We start from the raw sequence: 26087 nt of genomic DNA, 5'->3' as shown, positions 1-26087 counted from the left end.
TGATTTTATACATTTTATATTTCAGTTATTTAAATAATATACAGTGAAGCATTTTTACTGTACTTTTCAAGTGTCTGTACTTTATCAGAGAGTTTTTCTTAATAAAACTTTGATTCACAACATTTTAAAAACATTTCAAAGCATAATATTGTACTTTTTACTGCAATATGTTCTTAAGTTGTTGTTAAACAAACAACAACTTTTATTTATGAAATGTAGTGCAGTAAAAAGTATGATATTATGCTTTGGAATATAGTGAAGTTAAAGTTTTCCAAAGAAAAACACTCTACTATACTTTTTAAATTTACTTGAGTAGAGTAAAAATACTTCACTACTGTCCGCCTCTGATAATATATAAAAATATAGAGAGAAACCACGCTATTAGAGCTAAGTTTTTATTTATTTATTTATTTTGAATTAATGCATAAGCTTTAAAAAAGGAAAAAGTAACCTACATAAGATGCTTCAAAAATAAAATACAACAAAATGGGCTTTTAAATAAATTATACCCTAAAGTCAATTTATGGGCTTCCTTGCTGTAGCAGAGCAAGTGTGATGTGTGTCGCAGTTCTGTCGTTCGTCCAGGCCGGCAGGTGGCGCTACAGTCACTCACTCTCAGCGCAGCAGCGCCACCCGGTTCCTCTAAATCTCTCCCATCCGCTATTTGATGATGGAGCTTCTCTGAGCGTCTAAAACAAATGACAGCTCTTTATTAAACTAACAAATGGCCAGAAGTTAGCGACCTTCTGTAGATTAACGATAAAAGCGGTCGAGGAAGAAGCAAACATGTCGGCGAGCGCTGTTTATGTGTTAGATCTGAAGGGGAAGGTAAGATAACGGTTCACTAGCACAGCATGCTAAAGCTAATCCACATCAGGAGGGGGTTTAAACAGAATTTAAAGTTATTCTTCATTAAAATCAGCCAACATGTTTCCTTTAGTCTGAAAGCTCTGAGGAGGGCATTTAAAAGGTGGGATTATCGTGTATTAGTTAATGAAACTCCTCAAGCAGCTGCTTAGGTTTTAATAAAGCAACTAAAAGTCAAGTATTATTAATCAATATATAATAAGGAAAAGATATTTGTCTCCATACATATTTTTAAGCTTTTTTGTGTTCGTCCTCTTGCTTTATTTTAACAGGATGTAGTTCATCTTTCGCTTGTTTTGTTTGTTTAAAGCGTCATATTGCATGAAATAATTGCGCATTTAATCTTTCCTTAAATTTGACTGTATTTACTGTCTTGGAAAATAATTCCATTCCATTTTTTTGCATTATTTATTACTTTTATAGCTTCCTTTTATATTTATTTTTCATTTTATATTATTGTAATTTTTCATTTTTATTTTAAATGTTACTGTTTAGATTCAGTTTATTTATACACTATATTGCCAAAAGTATTGGCACCCCCTTCTAATGAGCAGGTTTGACTACTTTAGTAATTTCTATGAGTACAAATCTTAATGTTTAAGCATATAATGGTATTCTAGGGAATTGTGTGCTTCTAATTTTATAGCAACAGTTTGGACAGGACCCTTTTCTATTCTAACATGACAGTGTCTCTGTGTATAAGACACGGTTCAGAAAGACATGATTGATTGAGTCAGTGTGGAAGAACTTGACTGGTCTGCAGAAAGACAAGTCCTGATCCCAGCTGAACACCTCTGGTGTGACTTTATATGCAGACCTTGAGCCAAAAACTCATCACCAGACACCAATGACTTGTACATAAGGGTGCTGTTATTTTAGATACGTCCAGAACTGTTGCAACAGAGATGGAAATACAGTTTTTAAATGCTATGTTTCCAACTTTGTTGCCACAGTTGTAACACTTCTGTCTATACAAGTTACACAAAGTTTTGCATTTACTGTATAATTTGTCTGATTGTTTAATCTGGTAAGCTGCTCATTCCTGGCCTCGGTTGCTATGGTTACTCTAGTGTATCTGGGTTAATATGGATGCAGATATTGGAAGTGAGTGTCAGTGGATTTGAACTGCTGTGCATTACAAGGGTCATCTGTGTGTGCTTCAGGTGCTGATCTGTCGAAATTACCGCGGGGATGTGGACATGTCCGAGATCGAGCATTTCATGACCCTGCTGATGGATAAAGAGGAGGAGGGAATGCTGTCGCCCATCCTAGCTCACGGGGGAGTTCGCTTCATGTGGATCAAACACAACAACCTGTACCGTATCCTGCCAAACCTCTAGAAAAACAGATAGTACAGAGTTCTAGAATGTGATAAAAATCACATTCATCTTCTATACGGAGAAATTTCCATTTTTTTAAGGCAGGCCTACTGTGAGCTCTGAGGTTAAACGGTGACCAGGGTCATTATAAAATAAAACTAGTTTATTATGAAATAAAACTAATAAAAAAACTATATATACACTATAGTTTTATTTTATTCCGTTGCATATGATGCGATTATATGATTTGCATTGGGTTCCCAGTTCATTTGTTCCCTAAAAGAGTTTTTTTTTTAACTGCTTTTAAAATTTAGTTTTTTATTTATTTACTATTTTTTTGTGCTTCAAATCAAATTGCTTTTATGTTGTGATTGATCTTGGAGCTGGTTATTTTTTCTAATATCTCTATGAAGAAAATATTACAAAAAATAAATAAAGATTGTAAAAAGTTATTTAATTTTTTAAAATATGTTTTTCTATTGAATTATACTAACAATTCATGGATATCCGCTTTTAAAAAGATAAATTCAATAAATGTATGTAGTTTCCAAAGTTGATGAATATCTCAATAGACCAAAATAATCATGATGATGTGTTTTTTTTTTTTTTTTGTCATAATCAAGCAGCTCTATTAACTAATTATTTAATTATATTTTAATTATGAAACTGAGCCGACTAGAGGCACATTATAAAATTACAAATACAATGTCATAAAATTATATTACTTTATTACTTTTTATTTATAAATACTTTATTATTAATAATGATTTTAATTGGTATTAGTCTTAATAATTAGCATTACGTTCTTCAAATATTAAGTAAAATTATTTAATAATAAATTAATTTAAAAAAATATTCAGATATCGCTATATAAATGGGAAAAATACATTCAGGACAATGGCTGCTGAATAAATGGCTTAGCACTGCTGCATTTTATTAGATTTTGATCATTCGTGATTTATTAGGATCATTTTACAAAATGTTTGTTGTAACTTGTTAATCATTTTATTGGTTTATTGTCTCTTTTAAGCATGTTTTGTCTCTTAACCTGCTGACAAACAGTTGTTGCAACATCCAAGAAGAATGCTTGCGTCTCCCTGGTTTTCTCCTTCCTCTACAAAATTATTCAGGTACGTTATACATCAATTGTGGACTTCAAGTGATTTCTGGGTGAGGGAGCTCATCTTATTGGACCATAACTAATTAGTTAATAGACCAGCTTGTCACTGCATACATTTCAGTATCACTTGCTTTATTCTAACAGGTATTTGATGTGTTTTTTCCCAGGTTTTCTCTGAATACTTTAAGGAGCTGGAGGAGGAGAGTATCAGAGATAACTTTGTTATAATCTACGAGCTGCTGGATGAACTCATGGACTTTGGATACCCGCAAACCACTGACAGCAAGATCCTTCAGGAGTGAGTCTAGGTTTCATTTCCTTTTACGAAGCATTTTTAACAGTCTGTCCACTCGCCCTCAAACCGTACGGCTGACATTCATTTGAAAAAGTCTTTAACCTGTTAACCCGCACGTGTCATTGCATGTGTCATTGCTTACGAATACATTTAATGAAACGAGACAAAGTTAATCTTGACTAACTATATATCATTCTGAAGGTCTAAGCCGACAAGCATCGACGACAGATCGCTGTTTTTCGATTGAAAGCTTGTAAGGAATGTATTTGCTAAATTTGTGTAAGCAGTACACATCAAAACATGCAGAATAAACAAGCCGTATGTACCATTATCATAGTAATAATGAGTCACAAACGCGTCCACTGCTGAAATCCCAGTTTAGTTAGAGAGGCAAGGGTCCACAGAACAGCATCCCATAGAGCACTTTTAGTCCGTAATAAGGATGGATATTTCTTCGGGAGAGTTATTGTTTGTGTCCGTTATGGAATAAATTACGCTCAAAAACAGCCTCTTGGTGGTAAAAAAACAACAACACTGTGTTGTAGCATACAGTTTTACAAACAGAATGAGATCATCCACTGAAAAATAATATTGTTTATATGGTTGTGTATTGCGCTCCTCGTGACAGCGCGTGACGCACATGTCATCTGATGGGGGCGTAACTTAGCCTTTTTTCTTTTTTTTTCTTCAACATTTTTCATATGTGTGTGTGTGTGTGTTGTGTGGGGAATGTGGCTGTATCTGCATGATTACCATCTGTATGGACGCACATCAGCGTGTTTATTACCGACTCTATGACGTCTATCAATGTAATAGCTGTCAATGATCAGCAATTATTGATTATATGGCCCATCTGTATGATTATCATCTGTATGGACGCACATCAGCGTGTGATTACTGACTGTATGACCATGTCTGCCAATATCAGTTTATGTCTGGCAATCAGAATATATACTTAATATATACAGAATATATACTATACTAGCCATTTTTTTCCCTCATTTTTATTACTCAAATAATTATTTTTGTATTTTTTAGTGCTCAAATAAATCACGTATGATGTCTAAAATTCTGTTTCTTATTTTATAATTGAAAAACTATGCAGGAATATGTATAATGACTCAAATAGTTTGTATAATTCTGCAATACATTTGGTTGTTGTTTTTCCTCAAACAGGGGGGGTGGGGGGACTATAAATATTTTCAGAAAAAATATTGCAGGAATCTCATTTTTCATGGTATCTTCTTCAAATTTGAAATATAAACTCATGAGACACGTGGCTTTCAACCCATTACTTTTCTGGATTGCTCCAGGATTTATTTCATGTATTTGTATATGAAATAAAAAAACATTCAGTGTGGAAAAACATTTTTCAAGGCACGTCAGTGTCTATAACTTTGTATCTTTTTGAGCATTATCAACTCTGGATGATGGATAGTAAAGCCTAGAGTGTCTTCTTTCCAAAGATACCTGAATTGTGTGTGTAGCACACTTTGTCAGGAACTGTTACCATTTTAATTTAGGTTGGTCATTTTCACCTGTGAGGCCCACAATGGGGGATGCTGGCTAACAGGTTAAATCATTACATAGTTGTGTTTCAAACGATTCAGCGCTAAAAGACTTCCAGGCTTTTCTCTGACCCAGCAGATGTCATTCAGGAGTAGCTGATGGAAAGTGTTTATTTTTCACAGATACATCACGCAGGAAGGTCACAAGCTGGACACGGGCGCTCCGCGGCCCCCTGCCACGGTCACCAACGCCGTCTCCTGGAGGTCAGAGGGCATCAAGTACAGGAAGAACGAGGTTTTCCTGGACGTCATCGAGTCTGTCAACCTCCTGGTATGTTTTTAGAAGCAGCACGTTTCTTAGATGTCTGCAGACGTGCTCCGAATAAACACAGGAATCCATCATAACAAACAGGACGCAGTCACATCCATGTCATTGTGCTTGTGTTGTGAGAGGAGATGAACCTGCTGCTCTTATGAAAGCTTTACCACTTCAACACCTTGAAACAGTCCATGTTAACTAATAGTGCTGGGCAAGCAATCGAATTACATTATATTTTGGCTTCTATTGATTGTGAAAACAAGATTATTGCATGTAGTTTCACAGTAATGTGCTCTTTGTGTTGTGTTTTGTGTTAGATACTGAATAAATGTCAGCAGGTTGTGGAAGTGCACTAAAATATACTTGATCTTATTTTGATCAAAGGTATTTATAATAATTTATAATTTTGAGTAAATTTATTTAAAAATTTTGTTCAAATGTGTATATATATAAATTCAATCAAAATACTTTGTTAATGATATTCCCATGCAATTTACTTAATTGTATTTAATTTGATAAGTATATAAAACATGAATGAGTTTTGGGATGGTTGTTTGGGATACGTTGAAGGATATTACTTTTAAAATTCAATAAATGCATGATGTTTCCAAAGTCAATGAGTATCTCAATATTGACCAAAATAATTGTGATTTTTGCCATAATCAAGCAGCTCGATTTAACAAATTTTTTCAATTTGTTAATTGGACCGGATGAGCCACATTATAAAATAATTACACTAATGAACTATTTATTTGTTATTATAATTAGTATTTTTAGTTAAGTTAAATTGTTAAAAAAAAAAAATATTTATTTATTTTTTACTGTGCCAAATTCTGTTTTCGTTATTTGTTTATTTAATTGAATTGTGTGTTAGATGACGACTTCATGGCAGCTGTTTTCTCTCTCCAGGTCAGCGCGAACGGTAACGTCCTTCGCAGTGAGATCGTTGGCTCCATTAAGATGAGAGTGTTCCTCTCAGGAATGCCAGAGCTGCGTTTGGGTCTGAACGACAAGGTTCTGTTTGAGAACACCGGCCGTGAGTCTATTTCCTGAAATTTCTGTTTCCATACAGATGCTAAAAGACCCCTGTGACATCTGAACTGGAGTTTTATGGCTTTATTTCATGTGTGTTGGCTTTGAGCTCATCTGGATGCTAGAGTACTCCTGAGGTGTGTGTTTTAGTCATTTGTTGAATCGTATCTCTCTTCTTCAGGTGGTAAGAGTAAGTCGGTGGAGCTGGAGGATGTGAAGTTTCATCAGTGTGTGCGTCTGTCTCGATTTGAGAACGATCGAACAATCTCCTTCATCCCTCCAGACGGAGAGTTTGAGCTGATGTCCTACCGCCTCAACACACACGTGAGTGCCTAAACTCAGTCATACTTATGACTTAAAAAGTAATATTGTTAACTAAAACTATTAAAAAAATGTGTTGATTGAAATTTAATATATAATTTAAAAGTAACAAATATACTTATTATTATATTTATACTATAAATATAAGTGATAATATAATTTGTAAATATATAATATATAAATACAAAGTGTAATGTAAATATAATACTGAAATAAAAGAAAAAAATAATATATTTACGTAAGATTAAAAATTAGCTTCAGTAAATAAATAAATTCAGAAAAAGGAATAATAAATAAATTAAATGGAAATAAAGTTGTAAATTAAACCTAAATATTGTAAATTAATAATGTTTATTTAATTTAAAATAAATATCGAATTTAAAGATTAATAAAATGTATATTTTTTATTAAAATAATTGTAAGCAAAATAATATAGTCATATCAAATAAAACATAATAAAAAATATAAAGGAAATAACTACATAAAATTATGAAAAATAATAAACACAAAATATAAACGAAAACAATTACATTAATTCTGAATATTATATTATAAAGTATGTTAATTCAAACGATTAATAAAAACTATAATAGTATAAAAGTAAAGCTAAAATAACACTGGCCAGTTTATACTTGGGGTTTGATTGTGTTGTTTGGTTTTCTGTGTGAACAGGTGAAGCCGCTGATCTGGATCGAGTCTGTGATTGAGAAGCATTCACACAGCAGAATCGAGTACATGATCAAAGTGAGAACACCTCCGTCCGTGTGATTTTATGCTGTGTTTGTCCACAGAGGCTCTATATCATGTCTCGTCTGTTTTACTGTAGGCCAAGTCTCAGTTTAAGCGACGCTCCACTGCCAACAACGTGGAGATTCATATTCCAGTCCCGACCGACGCAGACTCGCCCAAGTTTAAGACCACGGTGGGCAGCGTGAAGTGGGTGCCGGAGAACAGCGAGATTGTTTGGTCCATCAAATCCTTCCCTGTAAGAAAACAAGCGGTGTTGTGATACTGTACATTCATAAGACAAGACGTCTGTTAGCTGAAGTGTCATATTAGCCGAAGCTTATGAAGGTGTGTTTTTAGGGAGGTAAGGAGTACCTGATGAGGGCTCATTTCGGGCTGCCCAGCGTGGAGGCCGAGGACAAGGAGGGAAAACCACCAATCAGTGTGAAGTTTGAGATTCCCTATTTCACCACCTCTGGAATACAGGTAACTAAGTGTTACATTCTCACTTTTATTACAAAGTGTTACTTTATGGCTTGCAGTCCTGTTTTTTTTTTTATCTTTGATTATGAGAGTGATATAATTTTTTTGCATTGCTTTCTTGCAATTTAAACATGCAATGTTTTTTCTTAGTATTATTTATATACTATTATAGTTACCTTTTTAAAATATTTTAAGTTTAGTTTTAATTTATTTACATTTTAATTAAATTTATGTGCTTTTGTAATTTTGTTTTTAATTACCATTTAGGGATTTTTTTTCCTAAATTAAAGTTTGAGTTTTAGTTCAGTTTTAGGTTTTATTTATTAAGTAATTTTGAAAGTATGTAAATGAAAATGAGAAATTTAAATTATTTTAGGTTTTCCATCAAATATTTATTTTTTTATTTTATATCTATCAGCTTTTATTCCAATTAACAAAAATGTTTTACTAGATTTAATTCTAGTTTTACTTAATATAATAATAAGCCTGGTGACTAGGATTTGGAGAACAGAGTGGTTTTCAGTTGCATTTGTTAATAAATAGATTAAATATTACTTAAAAAGTAGCTCCTGTATTATGCTGTGAATTCAAAAAGCAAACATTACTTTAATTCCAACCATAAGATTAATGCAGAATATGTTACTTCTACCCCCGGTTTCACAGACGAGGCTTAAGCTAGTCCCAGACTAAAATGCATGTTTGAGCTGTCCCAACTGAAAATATCTTGCTCTGACATATCTTAAAATATGTCAGTGTCATTGCTCTGTGTCAAGATGCACACCTGTAATGTTTTCTTCTTAGGCATTTTTGTAAAAGTTGCTTAAATATCTTAATTGAACTAAGTCCTGGCTTAAGCGAAGCACCGTGTGTGAAAGCGGGCCCTAATGTATTACTCTAACTCTGCCTTTAATAAGAAATATTGAATCAGAATGAAGTCTGTAGGAATATGTAAGAACTGTCTCAGTACTCAGTCTGTCTTGCCAGAGCAGATTTGTTTTCATCTTAATACCACTTCCTGTTTTTGACATAAGGTGGCGCTGCTGACCTGCTTTGATGGTTTTGTATTTTTCCCGGGTGCTGAACACCTGTTGCTCAGGCTGTGGCAGATGCCATGTGTGTTCTGGTTACTCCTCTGTCACCAATAGATGGTGTTTTAAAGGGTTTATACACTGACAGGCGTTTTAAATAATATCTCAGCAGTGTTGAAACATTAATATGAGCACATCACACATTCAGAGGTTTTGAGCAAACATGCTCCTTCATTACTATTCTGTGATCAACTCTTGAGTGAATTAATTTCACAAAATATTATTTATGAAAAAAAGCCGGAATCCCATTGACAGCAAAGGCTCTGCAATGAAATTAACATCACACAGCTGCATAGAAGAGGAAATATTGATAATAACTTTTATTCTAATCAGATGTTTGACGTAATGTTGATTCAAATGAAAGTGATTTTGTGATGCTCTTTGGGAAACATTCATATTATCTGTGCACTTTTCCCACATTTGGGCAATTCTGTGGTGGAATGGATTTAATTATGATAAAATGAAAGACCTTTGTCTCGATGTCTCATTTAATTTCTTGGGAATGTAAATGAGGCTGTGAGGGTTAGACGTCTGTCCAACTGATTTTATCTTTGCTCATGATCGTTCTGCTGACGCAACATTGAAAATAGTTTTTTTCAAAGCAGTTCCTGCTGGCAGAAGGCTCTGATAAACACCCGTAGTGAAAGATGTGCATCTGTCCCACACAGCCTCATTTTCATTCATAAAAGGATAAATCTAGCATCTACTCCAGCGCTGTCATCATTGACTACTACTAGAATAATTATAAAAAGGTATTTGATAATTGAAATAAAGCTGAAATACCAAAAAATGTATAAATATTAGATGAAAAATTGAAATGAGAAACGTTGCCTTGGCAGCCAAGTGACATAAAATACAATTAACTTATTAAAACAATTAAAAAATTAATAAAATTAAAGCTAAATATAAATATTTACAAAAAAAAAAATAACAGAAACATGACTAAAATTTAAACTATTATTACATTTATCCAAAGTGACTTACAAATGAGAAATTAAAGTTAAAATAAAAACTGAAAATATAAAAATAAAGAATATAATGGCAGATGAATATTACTGAAATAAGTTTTATTAGTTGATGAAAGCAGAATGCTCAATAAACCTGCTGAAGCTCTACTTTAAAAGTCATAAAATCCAAAACTCTTCACTCAAAAATAATAATAATGTGATTTACTGACTTTCATGTCATTCCAAACCTGTATGACTTCTTTCTTCTGCAAAACAAAAAAGGTTTTTTTGTCCATACAGTGGAAATCCGTGGAGTCCATTGTTGGTTTTGTTTCATTGAAAGGACACTTTCTTCAAAATATCTTCTTTTGTGTTCCACAGAAAAACAACATGGGTGTGAATAAATGATGACAGACTCCCTTTAAGTTCTCATGAACATGAAAACCTTTCGTAGAATCTTTATCATGTGTCTCGTACAGGATTGTGGGTTTCAATCTTGTTGCATTAGAATAAACAGTTAAAGTTGCATGCTATGTGTGTGTGTGTGTGTGTTGTGTGTGTGTGTGTGTGTGTGTGTGTGTGTGTGTGTGTGTGTGTGTGTGTGTGAGAGTGTGTGTGTGCGCGTGCTGTGGCCGTGACGGTGGCCCGATCCAGACGCTGGCGGGCAGTCAAAGCCAGGACAGACAGAACAGAACCGCAGCTCCTGCTGCTGCTGAATCTTGTGTTTTAGCAGACGGTGTGTTTATTTGTTATGGTCAGTCGAGTGTGTGTGTGTGTGTGTTTCTCAGCAGTGTATGAAGGTGAGCAGAGCAGAAATTAACTGGACAGGACTGTAGTTGAGCTGTGGGACGTGTTTGTGGAAACTTTCAACAGAACAACTGATGTTTGTTGATCTGGGAATGATTCTCACACAGATGTTGTGCACTGCAGCTTTGGATCCAGCTGTCAGTGGATTCATGCTTTTTGTGTTAACATGAATAGACTTTTAGATTTGCAGAAATGTATTTGTATTTATTTCAGCAATTTGAATGCGTTCAGTTTCTGTTTTACAGAAAGAATTGAGAATAATCATACGAGTCCTGCTAGTCTCTGTGATTTTCTGGACTCTAAATATGACTCGAGTCCCTCTTTCAGTTTGTGTTTTCATCTGTTTAATCATCCGGCAGGTGTGGCTGCATGACTAATCGAAATAAAATCAGATTTGCAATACGGCTTAGTGCGCTTAGAATATTTAAAATCACAAAGGCTGTGATTTTATTTAATGAATATATGTGCTGTGTTTCAGAGTATAGCACAGCATCTTATGTTCATGTTCATGCAAGCAGCTCATGATATTTGTCTACAGTAAATGCTTCTCCACTTGAACTTTTTTTCAGCATCAGCATGCAAAAATGCACTTATGCGCCAAAAATCTTTCCAAACTTGTAATGAGAAGCACTTATAAATAAAAGAGCAGCTTTAAGGTCCTGATGTGGTTTTCCATCAAAATAAAAGTTTTATGCTTTAATGGGTAGCCATAAATATTAGCCTGTAGTTTTACACTAATGTAATAAATTATTTCCATTATATATTTAAAAAAAATACTCTTAAATACATATATATAGATATATAATCACTCTTATGTTTTATTATTAATTTATTTAGTAATGATGATGAAAATAATAATTATTATTTTTAGTGCCAATTACCAGCATGTACATGCAAATACCAGCCAACTAGTCATGCGCGGATGGCGGTTATATCCACGGGTCGGATAATAAAAAATTGCATTCTGATTATTTGCGGGTGGGTCGGGTGGATAAGATTAATCATTAATGATGCAAATATTAACTACATTTCCTAAAATATGAATGTGTTTTAAATAGGCTACAGAAATTTAATAAACTGTAAATGAACATTAAAGTTATTCAAGAAAACGTTATTTAGTCAAGAGCAGTGAGGTATTTGTCTTTTGTTGTTTGATCAACATTAATGACAGATGGCACAGCTTTATTAGCGCCTCTGGAGCACATGAGTACCGAAAGGCTTAAAAAGACGTGCAAATAATACAACAATTCTGTCAACTGTACCGAAACGCAAGCTAAAGTCTTGTATCACTGCGTGCAGCAGCAGTAGATGCGCTGATATGAAGAGAAAGTCAAAGAGAGAAGATGCAGTACAGCTAGATTTGATCTGATGGTTTGTGTGAATTTATTTGCTCATCTATCCTTCATGCAATATTGAATAAATGTTTTACAGGAATTTCCCTCATTTTAAAGTCGAAAGCTTTGGGAATGAGTAATGCGATATGCGCAATCCCGCACCGAAATTCAGGACCTGATTAAACATTGTACAGAGAATTGTGAAACATGACTTTTTCAAAACTTTCTGGGTTTATTTATTTTTCCAAAACTTTCCAGGCCTGGAAATGGCTGTTTTAAGATTCCATGACTTTTCCAGGTTTTTCATGACCATATGAACCCTGAATGTGACGATCGGGTGCGGTTATCTAACACAAATATAGGTGCGGGCGGTTGGCGGGTGGATGATTTATTTGAAGCTGCGGATCCGGGTGACGTTTTAGCTCATCTGCGCATCACTACAGCACACCTTTGGTTTACAAGACACATGCGCTGAGGAAGCACTCATGTCTTGGAGGTTAGAGGTTACTTTTGGAGAATGAACTTTGCACTTTTTCTTTGCAGACGCTTCATCATATCTTATATAATGGCATTAGGCGTGTGTTGTGTTTGTGTGGCTCTTACGGGTCAGTGATGATCGCTGACTGACGGCCATTGAGTGAACTGGAAGGCAGGTGTCGTTCTGAGAGTGTGTGAAGTGATGCTGTCTTTCGACTTGAAAGAAGGAATTCCTCCTCCAGTTCCCACAGATGAGAGAGCTTTTCACCAGAGACACTGCAAATGTTAAAACAAACAAAACAGACAGCCTTGTTTGTACTGTTAGATCAGAGAAAGTTATATACCTGGTAATAGTTTAGGTACAATAGGTTTGTTAAAACGAGTAAAAACATTTACAATGGAAGCTAGTCCTGCAAAGTTATAAAGCTAAAAAACATTATTTATGCTTCTCATCTGCATGAGGATTTATTCATTTTAATATGTTGTCTGATAGCTTTTTTTTTTTTTTTACAGTGTCACATTTATGCATTTAGCAGACGCTTTAATTCAGTCGAGGAGCATCAGAAGCCTGTCTGTCATTTGTCAACATTTCATGATAACCCATTGTAACCCACAAACCAGACGAGCAATCGACAATAAAATCCACAGGCCGTTCACTCAAATAACAGCCTGACTGCTCTGACATCAGATGAATCAGGCAAATTACAGCGAGGTTGAAGGTGAAACAGCAGTTTTCGAGCTGAACTCGGGGCGACCTCGGGCACGATATTCATAAATGGCTTCTCCAATAAAATTACCTCTCATTTTGTGTTTTAAACAAAATATTTCCTCCATGTAATGGTAAGTTTCATCAGCCCACGCGGATATCAACAACATAAAACCGTCCGAAACTCAATTTCCCCTGCGAGTGAGGATGTTTGGGCAAAAATGATGAGGGGAAAGTCAATCGAGTGTCAGATCTAATTAAGTGCTGAACTTCTATGAAATTTCCTCTCTCTAATTTTTTGCCGTTTTCATTCAACTGCTGCCGCTTTTCATCTGCTTCCCAGCTGTCCTGTGGGGGTTTTGATCCCCGAACGTCAAAAGAGCTCTTTGGGGATGTAAAATGCATGTTAGTTCTTCCATAAATCAAGACTATCATCTGATCGCTTCAGTTAGAGGTGCATCACAAACTCGACTCGACTCCTCGGTGAACTTGTTGACCGCTGGGTTCCCGTGAGAGAGGCGGTCTGGGTGCTGACCTGTTTGGAAACCTCAGGAAGGCTTTGATGAGCTCTGCCGGCTGTGGTCAGCGCGTCTACGTGCCCTGAGCGCCAGACGTCGAGTCCCCTGCGATTAGCACCGCCAGCTGATTGTGCGACAGTCCCACGCTCGCAGGACCAGGCTGCGGTTTGGTTGCACGTCAAGCCTCGGGCCGTTTGTCTAAGACTGGTCGACCGCATCTCGAGATCTGCAGTCTGTCTCGATGCACTGGACGGACTGAGCGTGGCCCTTTGGACTATTACCGCTGGCCTCTGCTAGTCACAAATAGACACGTGCGTGCAATTTTTAGCATGCATGGGTTTTATATGAAAACCTGAATAGGTTTCCCAGCATGGCTATATTTATACTACTGGTCAAAAGTTTGGGATAATTTAAGATTTTTTTTTATGTTTTTGAAAGGTCTCTTCTGCTCATCAATGCTGCATTTATTTAAAAATGCAGTAGACACTGTAAAATTGTGAAGAGAAATTTGTGAATATATTGTAAAATGTAATTTATTTCTGTGATGCGCAGCTATATTTTCAGCATCATTACTCCAGTCTTCAGTGTCACATGATCTTCAGAAAACATCCTAATATACTGATTTACTGCTCAAGAAACATTTCTGATTATTATCAATGTTGAACAGTTGAAACAGTTTTTGCTGCATAAAGGATGGGCTCAGTTATGTCTTTTTTAAATGAATTTAATATTTTTATTCAGTAAGGAGGCATTTATTTGATCAAAAGTGACATTGACATTTATAACGTTACAACAGATTTCAAAATGCTGTTCTTTTGCGCTTTCATTTCAACAAAGTTTCTATTCATTGCGGTTTCCAAAAAAATATTAAACAAAAGTTTTCAAAATTAGAACCATTAATGATAATTGAGCAAATCAGCATATTGGAATGATTTCTGAAGGATCATGTGACTGGAGTAATGATGCAAAAAATTCAGCTTCGATCCTAGAGATAAATTGCTTTGTAACATATATTCACATAGAAAACAGTTATTTTAATTTGCAATAACATTTCTCTGTTTTGACTGTATTTTTGATCAAGTAAATGCAGCCGTGGTGAGCAGAAGAGACACTCAAAACAAAACAAAAATCTAAATTTCAAACTATATGCGAAAGCATGAAGGTTGGCATTTTTCTGATCCTCTAAGTGCTCAACTTCTCCAATTAAATGTGCCTTTTGTTGATAGTTGTGTTTCCCACACTGTTATTAGGTGTAACGTGCAGCATCTCGTTGCCAGTTGTGCAGTAAATGACCGTTTCTCCACCGATGGCTCTATTACCGTCACGCTCCGAGGGCACACATTTTGTAGACTTGTAATTTTCACAAAGGTTTTTTAAAACACAAAACAATCTTTAACTCTCTCATCTGTAGATTTGAGAGATTTCACATGGCAAGGCTGTGGCCTAACATGACACACGTTTGAGTCCGGCTCGCAACATTTCTCAGGGTCATTACAAATTATTTTGTCATTTTTTTAACCACAGATTTAGGATATAACTCTCAGATCATGTTGCCATTGATTTTTTTCTATTTATTTTTGTTAGTTTGTTTATTTTAAATTATTTTAGGCCTTTTGTCAGATTTTTGATACATACAAATGTTCAATTTCTCCAGTGATTTTTCTTTTTATATCCTTTGTCTTTTTTTCTTGTGCTTTAAATGTAGTCAACTGATGATTTCATCACATCATTCATCAATTTTAGTGCATGTGAATATCATTAAAATGACAATTTAGGTCAATGAAAATTTTAGTTGACTATATTATGCAAAATGACAAAAACATTGCATTATAGCATGTCAAATATTCATGTATATGTAACATGCTCTTCAATTGCACACACAAATACAGTGGTGTGCGCTGTAGCCTGTATCATTTCATATTAAAGTGTGAGTGAAATCAGGAGCATGCGTGTTAGATCCGCATAATGTTCAGCAGCAGCAGCTGTGCAATGGCTATAGTCAGTGGGTAAAAATTAAGGGGAAAAAATAACAATTTCCTAGAGACACATATACAACAGTAGTATTGGTATCTGTGATACTCACCTTCAGTCATAAAAAAAAGATGCCATTAAACAAATATTAAAAAATACTGTCTTTATGAGGTTTCTACATTATTTTGAAAATTGAATGAAACATTTTTTGAAAGTATATTTAAAAATGTTAATGTTAGGTGGGATTAATAGCAATTAATTTCCGAAACAATGTGTGATTTAATTACTTTTTTTTTTTTACATTACATAAATATACACTCACTACTGTTCAAAAGTTATGGGTTGAGATTTAATTGTTTAATGTATTTAAAGATTTTTAATCATTTTTGAAAGAAGTATATTCTATTCACCAAGACTGCATTTATTTAATTAAAAATACAGCAAAAACAGTAATATTGTTAAATATTATTTCAAATTAAAATAATTTTTTGTAATTTATTTTAAAATGTAATTAATTCATATCATGCAAAGTTGAATTTTCTTCAGGATTCCTTAATGAATACAAAGTTCAAAACTGAATTTATTTGAAATAGAACTTTTTCGTACTACTATAAATGTCTTTTACTGTCACTTTTGATCCATTTAATGCATCCTTGCTAAATAAAATTATTAATCTTATTGACTTTACACTTTTGAACAGTAGTGTGCCAGCTCTAGTTTATTCTGGAGTGTTTTTTTCTCGTTATGTTTTTATTAACATTACATTAGAATTTCAATATGTGTCCTGATGCATGTTTTTCCATCTCATTATCCCTGAACCACTGTCCTTCAGCAGCATCCATGCTGTATATTTTGTTTGCTTGTTTACATAGTGAAGGAATGATGCACAAAGAGCTGAGTCAGCGGCCGTGTATGTTTGTGCGCGTCTGCCTGCCTGTCTGACCGTGAGCTCACGCCGCATGCTAATGAGAGACCGGTGACCACGCAAATCTCAGCACTGCCCACACTGGACTCCATCCAGCTGCAAATATACACTGGAGTTCACGTAGGGCTGACCAGAGCATGACATAAACGCAACCCGACATGACAGAGTTGCTACATTTACACAAAACAAGCGGCGCACGGCAGCATTTAGACCTTTACTGTCTGGCCGTCTCGTCGTGCCCGCCAGGGTGGACGCCGATGGTGGCCTGGTAAGTTTGTGTGAGCTGCACCCAAGAGTGGCACATTATCGGCCCACGGACGCCAGGATTCCCAAAATACCTCGTGAAACGTGCACGCGCAGGGCTGTCCTCGTGTTTTTTAAATCTGCATTGATGCCTAGAATACATCTCTCGTTCTGCGCAAGCCTATTTTGCATCTTACGTCGGCTATTTTTGTGCATTTAGACAGGGAGGTTTTCTGAGAGAATAGAGTCCACGATTAGAACAAACGCTCGGCAAAATCAACAAACGCAGAGCTGCTGGACTGGAGGACTGTAATTCCTCATGTCTTAAATGTCCACCCTGCTCTCGGGAGACGTTTAAAGGTGATTAGAGACATCAAATGGAATTGCAAAAATAAAGAGAGTTTCTAAAAAAAAAAAAAAGAAATCCCAAACACTCCTACCGCCCCTTCCACCCATGTTTTTATTGTCCTGTCAAACAGATAGTACTAAATTCCGTGATTGAGCCAGAAGTTCTTGTACTAGTTTTCTGGTGTATTTTAAAAGGTTTATTTACATTTTTATTATAATAAGTTATTATGGACTAATACAATTATATATAATATTTGACCCTGGACCACAAAACCAGTCATAAGGGTACATTTTTATTATGATTGGACAATATTTGGCTGAGATACAACTATTTGAAAATCTGGAATCTGAGGGTGCAAAAAAATCAAAATATTGAGAAAATCACCTTTAAAGTTGTTCAAATTAAGTTCTTAGCAATGCATATCACTAATCAAAAATGAAGTGTTGATATATTTACGGTAGGAAATTTACAAAATATCTTCATGGAACATGATCTTTACTTAATATCCTAATGATTTTTGGCATAAAAGAAAACTCAATTTTGACCCATACAATGTATTTTTGGCTATTGCTACAAATATACCCCAGCGACTTCAGACTGCTCTTGTGCTCCAGCGAAAGAGTAATATTTGTACCAAACGCTCCATCTGCTGGTAGAGAACGAATGTGCATTTTCAATAAAGCTGTTGTTTTGTTCAGAGTTTAGACAAATGCAAAAATCGACAAACACACAGAGTTTTAAATGTGAACTGGTGGATCGATAAGAAGACAATGCATTGTACAAATCTAAACAGTATACGGGTGTGCGATATGTATGGTCTGTGATAATATCGTAATTGTAGTTTTAATGATGTGCGATTTGATAGTATCCAGTATATCGCGAAAAGCAAACAACACCTACAGAGTGCGTGCATACATTACGTGATGAAGTCCAACAGGTTAGACTAGTGCGCATGCGCATTTATAGTGCGCTCTTTCACTGCATGAATCAGTCTATTAAAATGCATTTAGAATTATCACAAAATTCAAGATATGGGGCAGAAAATGTATATATTTATATCATTTCATATAGTTAATATCACACGAAGAGTGCAGTTTTTTTCTCAAAGTCTGCATGATTACAAATGTTTTAACAGTTCAATAAACAAGAAGTTTAGACACCATTTTTCCTGTTTTGCTCTGTTTCTCCAACAAAAATCATTCCAAACACAGCCACAGCGCTGTTTTGCGTCTCTGAGCAACATGACGGGGTTTCGTTCCTGAATGAATCAATCATTTAAATGATTCGGTTCAATCGCAGCGACTCCTACCGGCAGTTTTAATTTCACATTTAAGGTACCTTTTCATTCTTAAAATAATTTCAAACATCAATTTTCAATGTTTTATGTTTAAAATATCAAAACATTATGTATGCATTTGTAACTGCAGGTTAAAGTATTCCATGTCCCTCAGAGCTGCATTAAACCGTGTGTAAATGCATCTAAATGCACTTCTAATGCAGCTTCTGTGTTTCCTCTGCATTGCAAAGATCAGTTTTGTTGATACTGATTTCATTAGCTTGGTAACAGCCCAAATGCACGAATTTGACTCAAAAGACTCTCTTTTAAGAAAAAAAAAAAAAGTCTATAAAATGTTGGAAATGAATAATTTCTATCACTGCTGTGAACTAACCCCACAAGAATATAAAAAAAATCAGGAGTTAGCTGTCAATTAGCACAATTAGAGATAAGATGTCAGCAAAATATTGTCTAATTATCGTTATCGATAAAATCCCAGAAAATTATCAAGATATTATTTTTTGTCAATATTGCACACCCCTAATTTGTTATTTCATTGATATAATAATTTATTGATAGTAATTGTTTAAATTAATATAATTAATACTTTCTTTAAAATGTAAAGGCTGAAATGTAAAACTTGTCATTTTATAAAACTTTTTTGTTTTTGTGAAAGCTTGTATCTGAACTGTAAATGATGCTTTTTACAGTAATTTTACCGTTTAATGTGGTACTTTAGCCATTGCACTACCCTGCTCATATGGTATTCATTTTATTTGTGCAGGTCTTAAAAAAGTATTTTTAATTTGAGCTTAAAAATCCTGCAGAAACCCTGTATAAGTATTATTATATAAGTGTATTTATAAATACATTTGGTAATATTTTAGTTGTAAAAAAATCTATTAAAATGCATTTTTATAATCCGTATTATGCGTTTGCTCTGAAATTATTTTTTCTAATCACAGGAACCAAAATCCCCCCCCCCCCCCCCCCCCAGTGGTTTAGTTATTAAAATAATTTATTTTAAAAAATCTATTTTTATAATCTTGATTATGTATTTGCTCTGCAATTATTTTTTTCCAACAGTTCTTTTAGTTGTTAAAAATAATTTATTACAATTTGTATTATAATCTTGTAATCTTGATTATGTATTTACTCTGAAATGATTTTTTGCCAATCACAGAAACCACAATTTCCACCCAGCAGTCATGTTGTTTAATATAGAAGCAAAATACACTAAAACACGGGGGGAATTGAGCTGGTTAGAAACCAACATAAAACTCTGAACTGGCGAAACCGTATTGTAACATGGGTAAAAACAACACTTTTCACTTCTAATTCTGAGAACCAGAATTTATCTGGTTTATCTGTCGCCTCTTACAAAATGTGATTGTGCTCTTTCAGCATGTTTGGAGCAGTTGTGCAAAAGCTTGTGTAGTGATGCAAGGCCGTATGAACACAATAGTGACTCAATATTGTTTGCCACTGAAAGGTGCCATTTCCCCAATCTCACTTCTTCATGCGCTTCCGCCCGCGGTGTCAAACTCTACCACTTTCCCAGGCTGTGCTGCCCATGGTCTCGGATTTACCCTCAGATGCCCACGTGGACCTGACACGAAGCTAACGCTAAATTATGTGTAGATATCACAATCCTGGGATGTTTTTGCCATTGCTTGATATTCCTCAAACATTCTTGGTTGGGTTTGTTCAAAGCCTTTTTGATCTTTCTTTATCTTTTTCGCCATCTTTGCACTGTAAATATGCATTGTGCATTGAAAGAGTGGCTTTAAATTGGCATTTTACTCAAAATATTGTTGTGCATTCTTTGAATGGGTTGTTATTTATTTCCATTGTGTTGTAGGCCTTTAGCAGGTTCGGCTAAATGAATTCACCCACAATGCAGTGACGGTTTGTGTTTTGACAGGTGCGTTACCTGAAGATCATTGAGAAGAGCGGCTATCAGGCCCTGCCGTGGGTGCGATACATCACCCAGAACGGAGGTAAAACACTCTCTCATCCTCTTTCTCATCTCTCTTCTCTCTTTCTCTATTTTTGTCATTGTTTTTCACAGCGTTGCTTAATTGTTGCCAAATACCTGCAATGCAGTGCAGAATGATGGGAGATCAGTGTTAAATGCGGAGGTGAAATTGTTCTGTTAAAAGAGGATGTTGAGGACAGACGCGTGCGAGATGGTGAAACCCAGATAAAATTAGAAACGCTAGTAGTTTGTGGTACATGTTGTAGGAGATTTTCTTTCTCTAAATTTGCATCTTGAACTTTGACACCGCGCGTCTCCTTAAGACTGAGAGCAAAGCCTAAATATGTTTCCCATATATTTTAGCAGTCAGTTTTTAAGCATTTTTTTAAATTGTATATTAAAGAAATCAGTTTTTTTAGGTATTTTTCCACCAATACCACCTATATATAATATTTTGTTGTTGCCATTTTCTTTTTCCATTATGAATTTTTAACCCAGCAGTCATTGTAGCCAATTAAATAATAAAGATAACAAATTACAAAATAAAAAAAAATATATAATAGTAGGTAATATAAATTTGTAATATAAAATGTAATTTTTATAATTATATATTAGCATGAATGTATTTTGAAATGAATATAAATGTATTTTTTTATCATTTATATACAGGAGCATCTCAGAAAATTAGAATATGGTGAAAAAGTAATTTTTTTCTTGTAACTTATTTCAAAAAGTGAAACTTTCATATATTTTAGAATCATTACATGTAAAATAAAACATTTCAAAAGTTTTTGTGCTTGATTGGCCAGCCAACATGCCTGACCTGAACCCCATGTGGAATCTATGGGATATTTTGTGCTAAAGGAGCCCCGACCAAGTATTGAGTGCATAAATGAACATACTTTAAAGAACTTGAACTTTTCTGTTTTGCAAATCCTTTTTTTGATTGATCTTAGGAAATATTCTAATATTTTGAGATACTGGATTTTTGACTTTCATGAGCTGTAATCAGTTAAAAGTTAAATCAAAAAAACTTTTGAAATGTTTTACTTTACATATATTTTAGATTCATTACATGAAAGTTTCACTTTTTGAAATTACAAGAAAAACTTAACCTTCACAATATTAAATTTTTTTGAGATGCACCCGTATGTGTCTGTATATACAGGTGCATCTCAATAAATTAGAATGTCGTGAAAAAGTTCATTTTTTTCTTGTGATTTCAAAAAGTGAAACTTTCATGTAATGAATCTAAAATATATGTAAAGTAAAACATTTCAAAAGTTTTTTTGTTTTAATTTTGATGATTAGAGCTCATGAAAGTCAAAAATCAGTATCTCAAAATATTAGAATATTTGAGTTTCAATTAATGACCATCCCTACAGTATAAATTCCGGGTATCTCTTGTTCTTTGAAACCACAATAATGGAGAAGACTGCTGACTTGGCAATGATCCAGAAGACGGACATTGACGCCCTCCACAAAGAGGGTAAGTCACAGAGGGTCATTACTGAAAGCTGTGGCTGTTTACAGAGTGCTGTATCAAAGCATATTAAATGCAAAGTTGACTGGAAGGAAGAATTTGGGGAGGAAAAGGTGCACAAGCAACAGGGATGACTGCAAGCTTGAGAATACTGTCAAGCAAAGCTGATTCAAACACTTCAGAGAGCTTCACAAGGAGTGGACTGAAGCTGGAGTCAGTGCATCAAGAGTCTCCACGCTCAGGCGTCTTCAGGAAAAGGGCTACCAAGCCACTTCTGAACCAGAGACAACGTCAGAAGCATCTTACCTGGGCTGTGGAGAAAAAGAACTGGACTGTTGCTCAGTGCTCCAAAGTCCTCTTTTCAGATGAATGTACATTTTGCATTTCATTTGGAAATCAAGGTCCCAGAGTCTGGAGGAAGAGTGGAGAGGCACAGAATCCATGTTTCTTGAAGTCCAGTGTGAAGTTTCCACAGTCAGTGATGATTTGGGCTGCCATGTCATCTCAAATTCAAATTTTATTTGTCACATACATAGTACGACATGTAGTGAAATGTATTGTACGACTGTCCAACAAATTGTCCAACAAAATTAAGAAAAACCTCAAGTTTACAAAAATACAAATAGAAAAAGTACAGTAAACATATATACAGAAATAAACTAGCAATAAAATAAAATAAAAAATAGATATGAGAATAAAAATAGATATGAAGAATAAAAATAGAATATGATTCTAAATAGATTCTATAAAAAGTAAAGTGTATGTCAGTGATAAAGTGTCCGTGTGCTGTGCAGTGCAGTAAAGTGTACAAGTGAGTAAAAGGAATACTAAAGACAAAAGGTTTGTAAGTCCCACTCATTTATCCTTACGTAACCTTCTACAAATTAGTGCAGATTGTATTTGAAAGTGTGCAAAGTGGAAGTGTGGGGTGATGTGATTAGAGTGGAGAGTGGTTAAGACTCCGAATGGCCTGCGGGAAGAAGCTCCTCCTCATTCTCTCTGTTTTCGCCTTCATGGAGCGGAAGCGTCTCCCTGAACGCAGCAGAGAAAAGAGTCCATTGTTGGGATGGCTGAGGTCCTTCACTATCTTCCTGGCCCTGGTCAGGCACCGCTTGCTGATGAACACTCATGAAATAAAAAGCCATGAACACTTGCTGATGAACACTCATCTGCTGGTGTTGGTCCGCTGTGTTTTCTGAAGTCCACAGTCAATGCAGCCATCTACCAGGAAATTTTAGAGCACTTCATGCTTCCTTCTGCTGACAAGCTTTATGGAGATGCTGATTTCATTTTCCAGCAGGACTTGGCACCTGCCCACACTGCCAAAGGTACCAAAAGCTGGTTCAATGACCATGGTGTTACTGTGCTTGATTGCCCAGCAAACTCTCTTGATCTGAACCCCATGGAGAATCTACGGGGTATTGTCAAGAGGAAGATGAGAGACACCAGACCCAACAATGCAGATGACCTGAAGGACGCTATCAAAGCAACCTGGGCTTCCATACCACCTCAGCAGTGCCACAAACTGATCACCTCCATGCCACGCCGCATTGAGGCAGTAATTAAAGCAAAAGGAGTCCCTACCAAGTATTGAGTACATATACAGTACATGAACATACTTTCCAGAAGGCCAACAATTCACTAAAAATGTTTTTTTTTATTGGTCTTATGAAGTGTTCTAATTAGTTGAGAATTTGTGGGTTTTTGTTAAATGTGAGCCTAAATCATCACAATTAAAAGAACGAAAGACTTAAACTACTTCAGTCTGTGTGCATTGAATTTATTTAATACACGAGTTTCACAATTTGAGTTGAATTACTGAAATAAATGAACTTTTCCACGACATTCTAATTTATTGAGATGCACCTATATATATAATTTTTTATCAGTCAGTCAGTCTTTAATAATTTTTTGTATTTGCTCTGAAAGTATTTTTTTTTTTCAATCACGAGGACTATAATTTTAATCCAGCAGTCATTGTAAATAATAAAGATAAATTATAGCAATAACTACAAATAAAAAGTTAAATCTTTCTATCATTTGTATGTGCACATGACAAACAAATCACTGAATCGTTTGATTAAAATGGACAGTTTGAAGTGATTCACAGAAGTGAAATGAACAGTTTTTACCGCTGCTGTTTAAATCAGAAACTCTATTAAACCCTGTTTGTGTTGATGCTCTCAGGGTGGTGAAACTAGTCTAATGACATGAAATAAAAAGCCATGTACCAAGTGCACATATTGCAAAATTGTTGCAAAATTTTCTACAATCGTGTAAAGTCCGGTTAGCAGTCTTCCTCTATGAGTGCTGCGTGTTTTTACCAGCATCTGTTTTATACCCATCATTTATGTTCATTTTGGGAACTTGCGTCTCAATCTTATTGACTGATGGAGTTTTTGATTGTGTTTTGATGGGCGGAGAGAGAAAGTTCAGCTGTCATAATTAACCTTCCCCCCGTATTTCCATTTTTTCCTGTTTCCTGTCGTTCTGTGCATGTAATTAAGTGTCACTCATTTCCTTCTTTCTTTGCAGACTATCAGCTGCGGACTCAGTAAATGTGAAGAATTAGCCTAGAGGATCATGGGTCAAGGAAGCGTCTCTGTCTCTCTCTCTCTCTCTCTCTGCTGTATGTAGAGGCTCCACACTCATTGGATTGGAATTGAATCTTTCACACAGTATTATTTAGATTTGGTCCAAATCTTCCTATATTGAATCTTAAGAAACTCTCCAGAACATGTGAATCATAAATCTTTACTTCGAAGAATCATATGAATCTTTGCTTGTTTTTAGAATCAAATGAATCTTTACTTGTGAATGATTAAGATTCTTATATTGTCATAACTAATCACATTCCCTTCAAATTCTCATTGATTCTTTTGATTTTGTGTTGAAATATGAGCCTGATACATACATGCTGATTCACTTGTACTGAATCATTTCTTGGCCATTCCACAAGCTTTAATTCGCATACTGCAGATGTGTGTGTTCGGTGTCTGTGTGTGTGTGTGTGTGTTTGACAGTAAACAGGAATCACGTTTCTTTACGTTTCATGAAAACGCAGCACAGCCTTCATTCAATGGTACCACATCACATCTCAACGGAGGAAGTGTTCATACATGTCACATTTCAGATATTTTCATACTGTAAAGACTTGAATAGAGAGACATTCATTTGCGGTTATTTATCAGATGAATTAAACAACAGTCGTAAGGTCACAGCGGCAGTATGTTGCGTATTACAGTGTCTGTTACGTTAATTCAAACGTCAAAAAAGACTCTTATTGAAGCGTTTGTATTTCTAGGCCATCACTTGGTTCAGTATTTCACGTCAGGGACGTCCTCTGATATTGTTTATTAATATTCAGTATTTTTTTGATGTCATTCCTGCACACTGACTCTAGTTTGTTTTCTTTGATAGTTTATTTATAGTATGTTGTAATTCAGTATTATTGGCTGCAGTACCTCATGAGTTTACTACACTGCTAAAATGCAGAATTACACTCGATTAAAACTGTTCAACACACATCTGAAATCTAAAGTCAACCGTGGTGCCATTTTAAAAATAGGAGATGAAATAGAAAACATTTGCTTGTTTTTGTATTCATTTGTCTCGTTTCATTTGCCTTCAAAGGATAGAATGTGAAGGTTACCATGTTTACTATGGTACAGCATGCAGTGGAGCTGAAATGTGACATAATTGCATTCCTCTTGAAATGTTCCTGTATCTCACTTAAATAATTCACCTCTCCGTACACGTCAGATGTCAATAAAGTACCTGTTTAGAAAATACCTTGTCTGATACTTTATTTATTGTATAAATAATATACACACATACTGTATATATTTAGAAAATATTTACATAAATGTATAAGTATATTTAATATATATAAACATATATTTTTCTTAAATATATACGTGTTTGTATTTATATATACATAATAAATATACACAGTACACACTCATATATTATGTAAACAAAAACTTTTATTTTGG

General features: G+C 34.9%; 1 protein-coding gene across 1 annotated transcript; it reads left to right on the top strand.

Annotated features, from left to right (window-relative positions):
• Nucleotides 1-638: 638 nt before the first annotated feature.
• Nucleotides 639-25877, top strand: LOC306846060 (AP-1 complex subunit mu-1). The gene is made up of 12 exons (XM_079379150.1): nucleotides 639-828; nucleotides 2031-2187; nucleotides 3249-3316; nucleotides 3474-3604; nucleotides 5293-5440; nucleotides 6338-6464; nucleotides 6642-6784; nucleotides 7454-7525; nucleotides 7608-7766; nucleotides 7868-7993; nucleotides 20556-20631; nucleotides 24628-25877. Exons 1-12 carry the CDS (start codon nucleotides 787-789, stop codon nucleotides 24648-24650), a joined length of 1272 nt encoding a protein of 423 aa, XP_079235276.1. The 5' UTR covers nucleotides 639-786; the 3' UTR covers nucleotides 24651-25877.
• Nucleotides 25878-26087: the final 210 nt, after the last annotated feature.

Source organism: Barbus barbus, assembly GCF_936440315.1.
Source record: "Barbus barbus genome assembly, chromosome: 26".
Lineage (NCBI taxonomy): Eukaryota > Metazoa > Chordata > Actinopteri > Cypriniformes > Cyprinidae > Barbus > Barbus barbus.
The sequence above is the reverse complement of the archived record's forward strand: the minus strand, read 5'-3'. Positions and strand labels throughout refer to the sequence as shown.

What these genes read in the sequence shown, in the direction of transcription:
- LOC306846060 (XM_079379150.1), top strand. Translation starts at nt 787, where the DNA reads ATGTCGGCGAGCGCTGTTTATGTGTTAGATCTGAAGGGGAAG. An exon ending in TGTTAGATCTGAAGGGGAAG is followed by an intron (nt 829 to 2,030) that starts GTAAGATAACGG and finishes TGTGTGCTTCAG; the next exon opens with GTGCTGATCTGTCGAAATTA. An exon ending in TCTGTTTGAGAACACCGGCC is followed by an intron (nt 6,465 to 6,641) that starts GTGAGTCTATTT and finishes TCTCTTCTTCAG; the next exon opens with GTGGTAAGAGTAAGTCGGTG.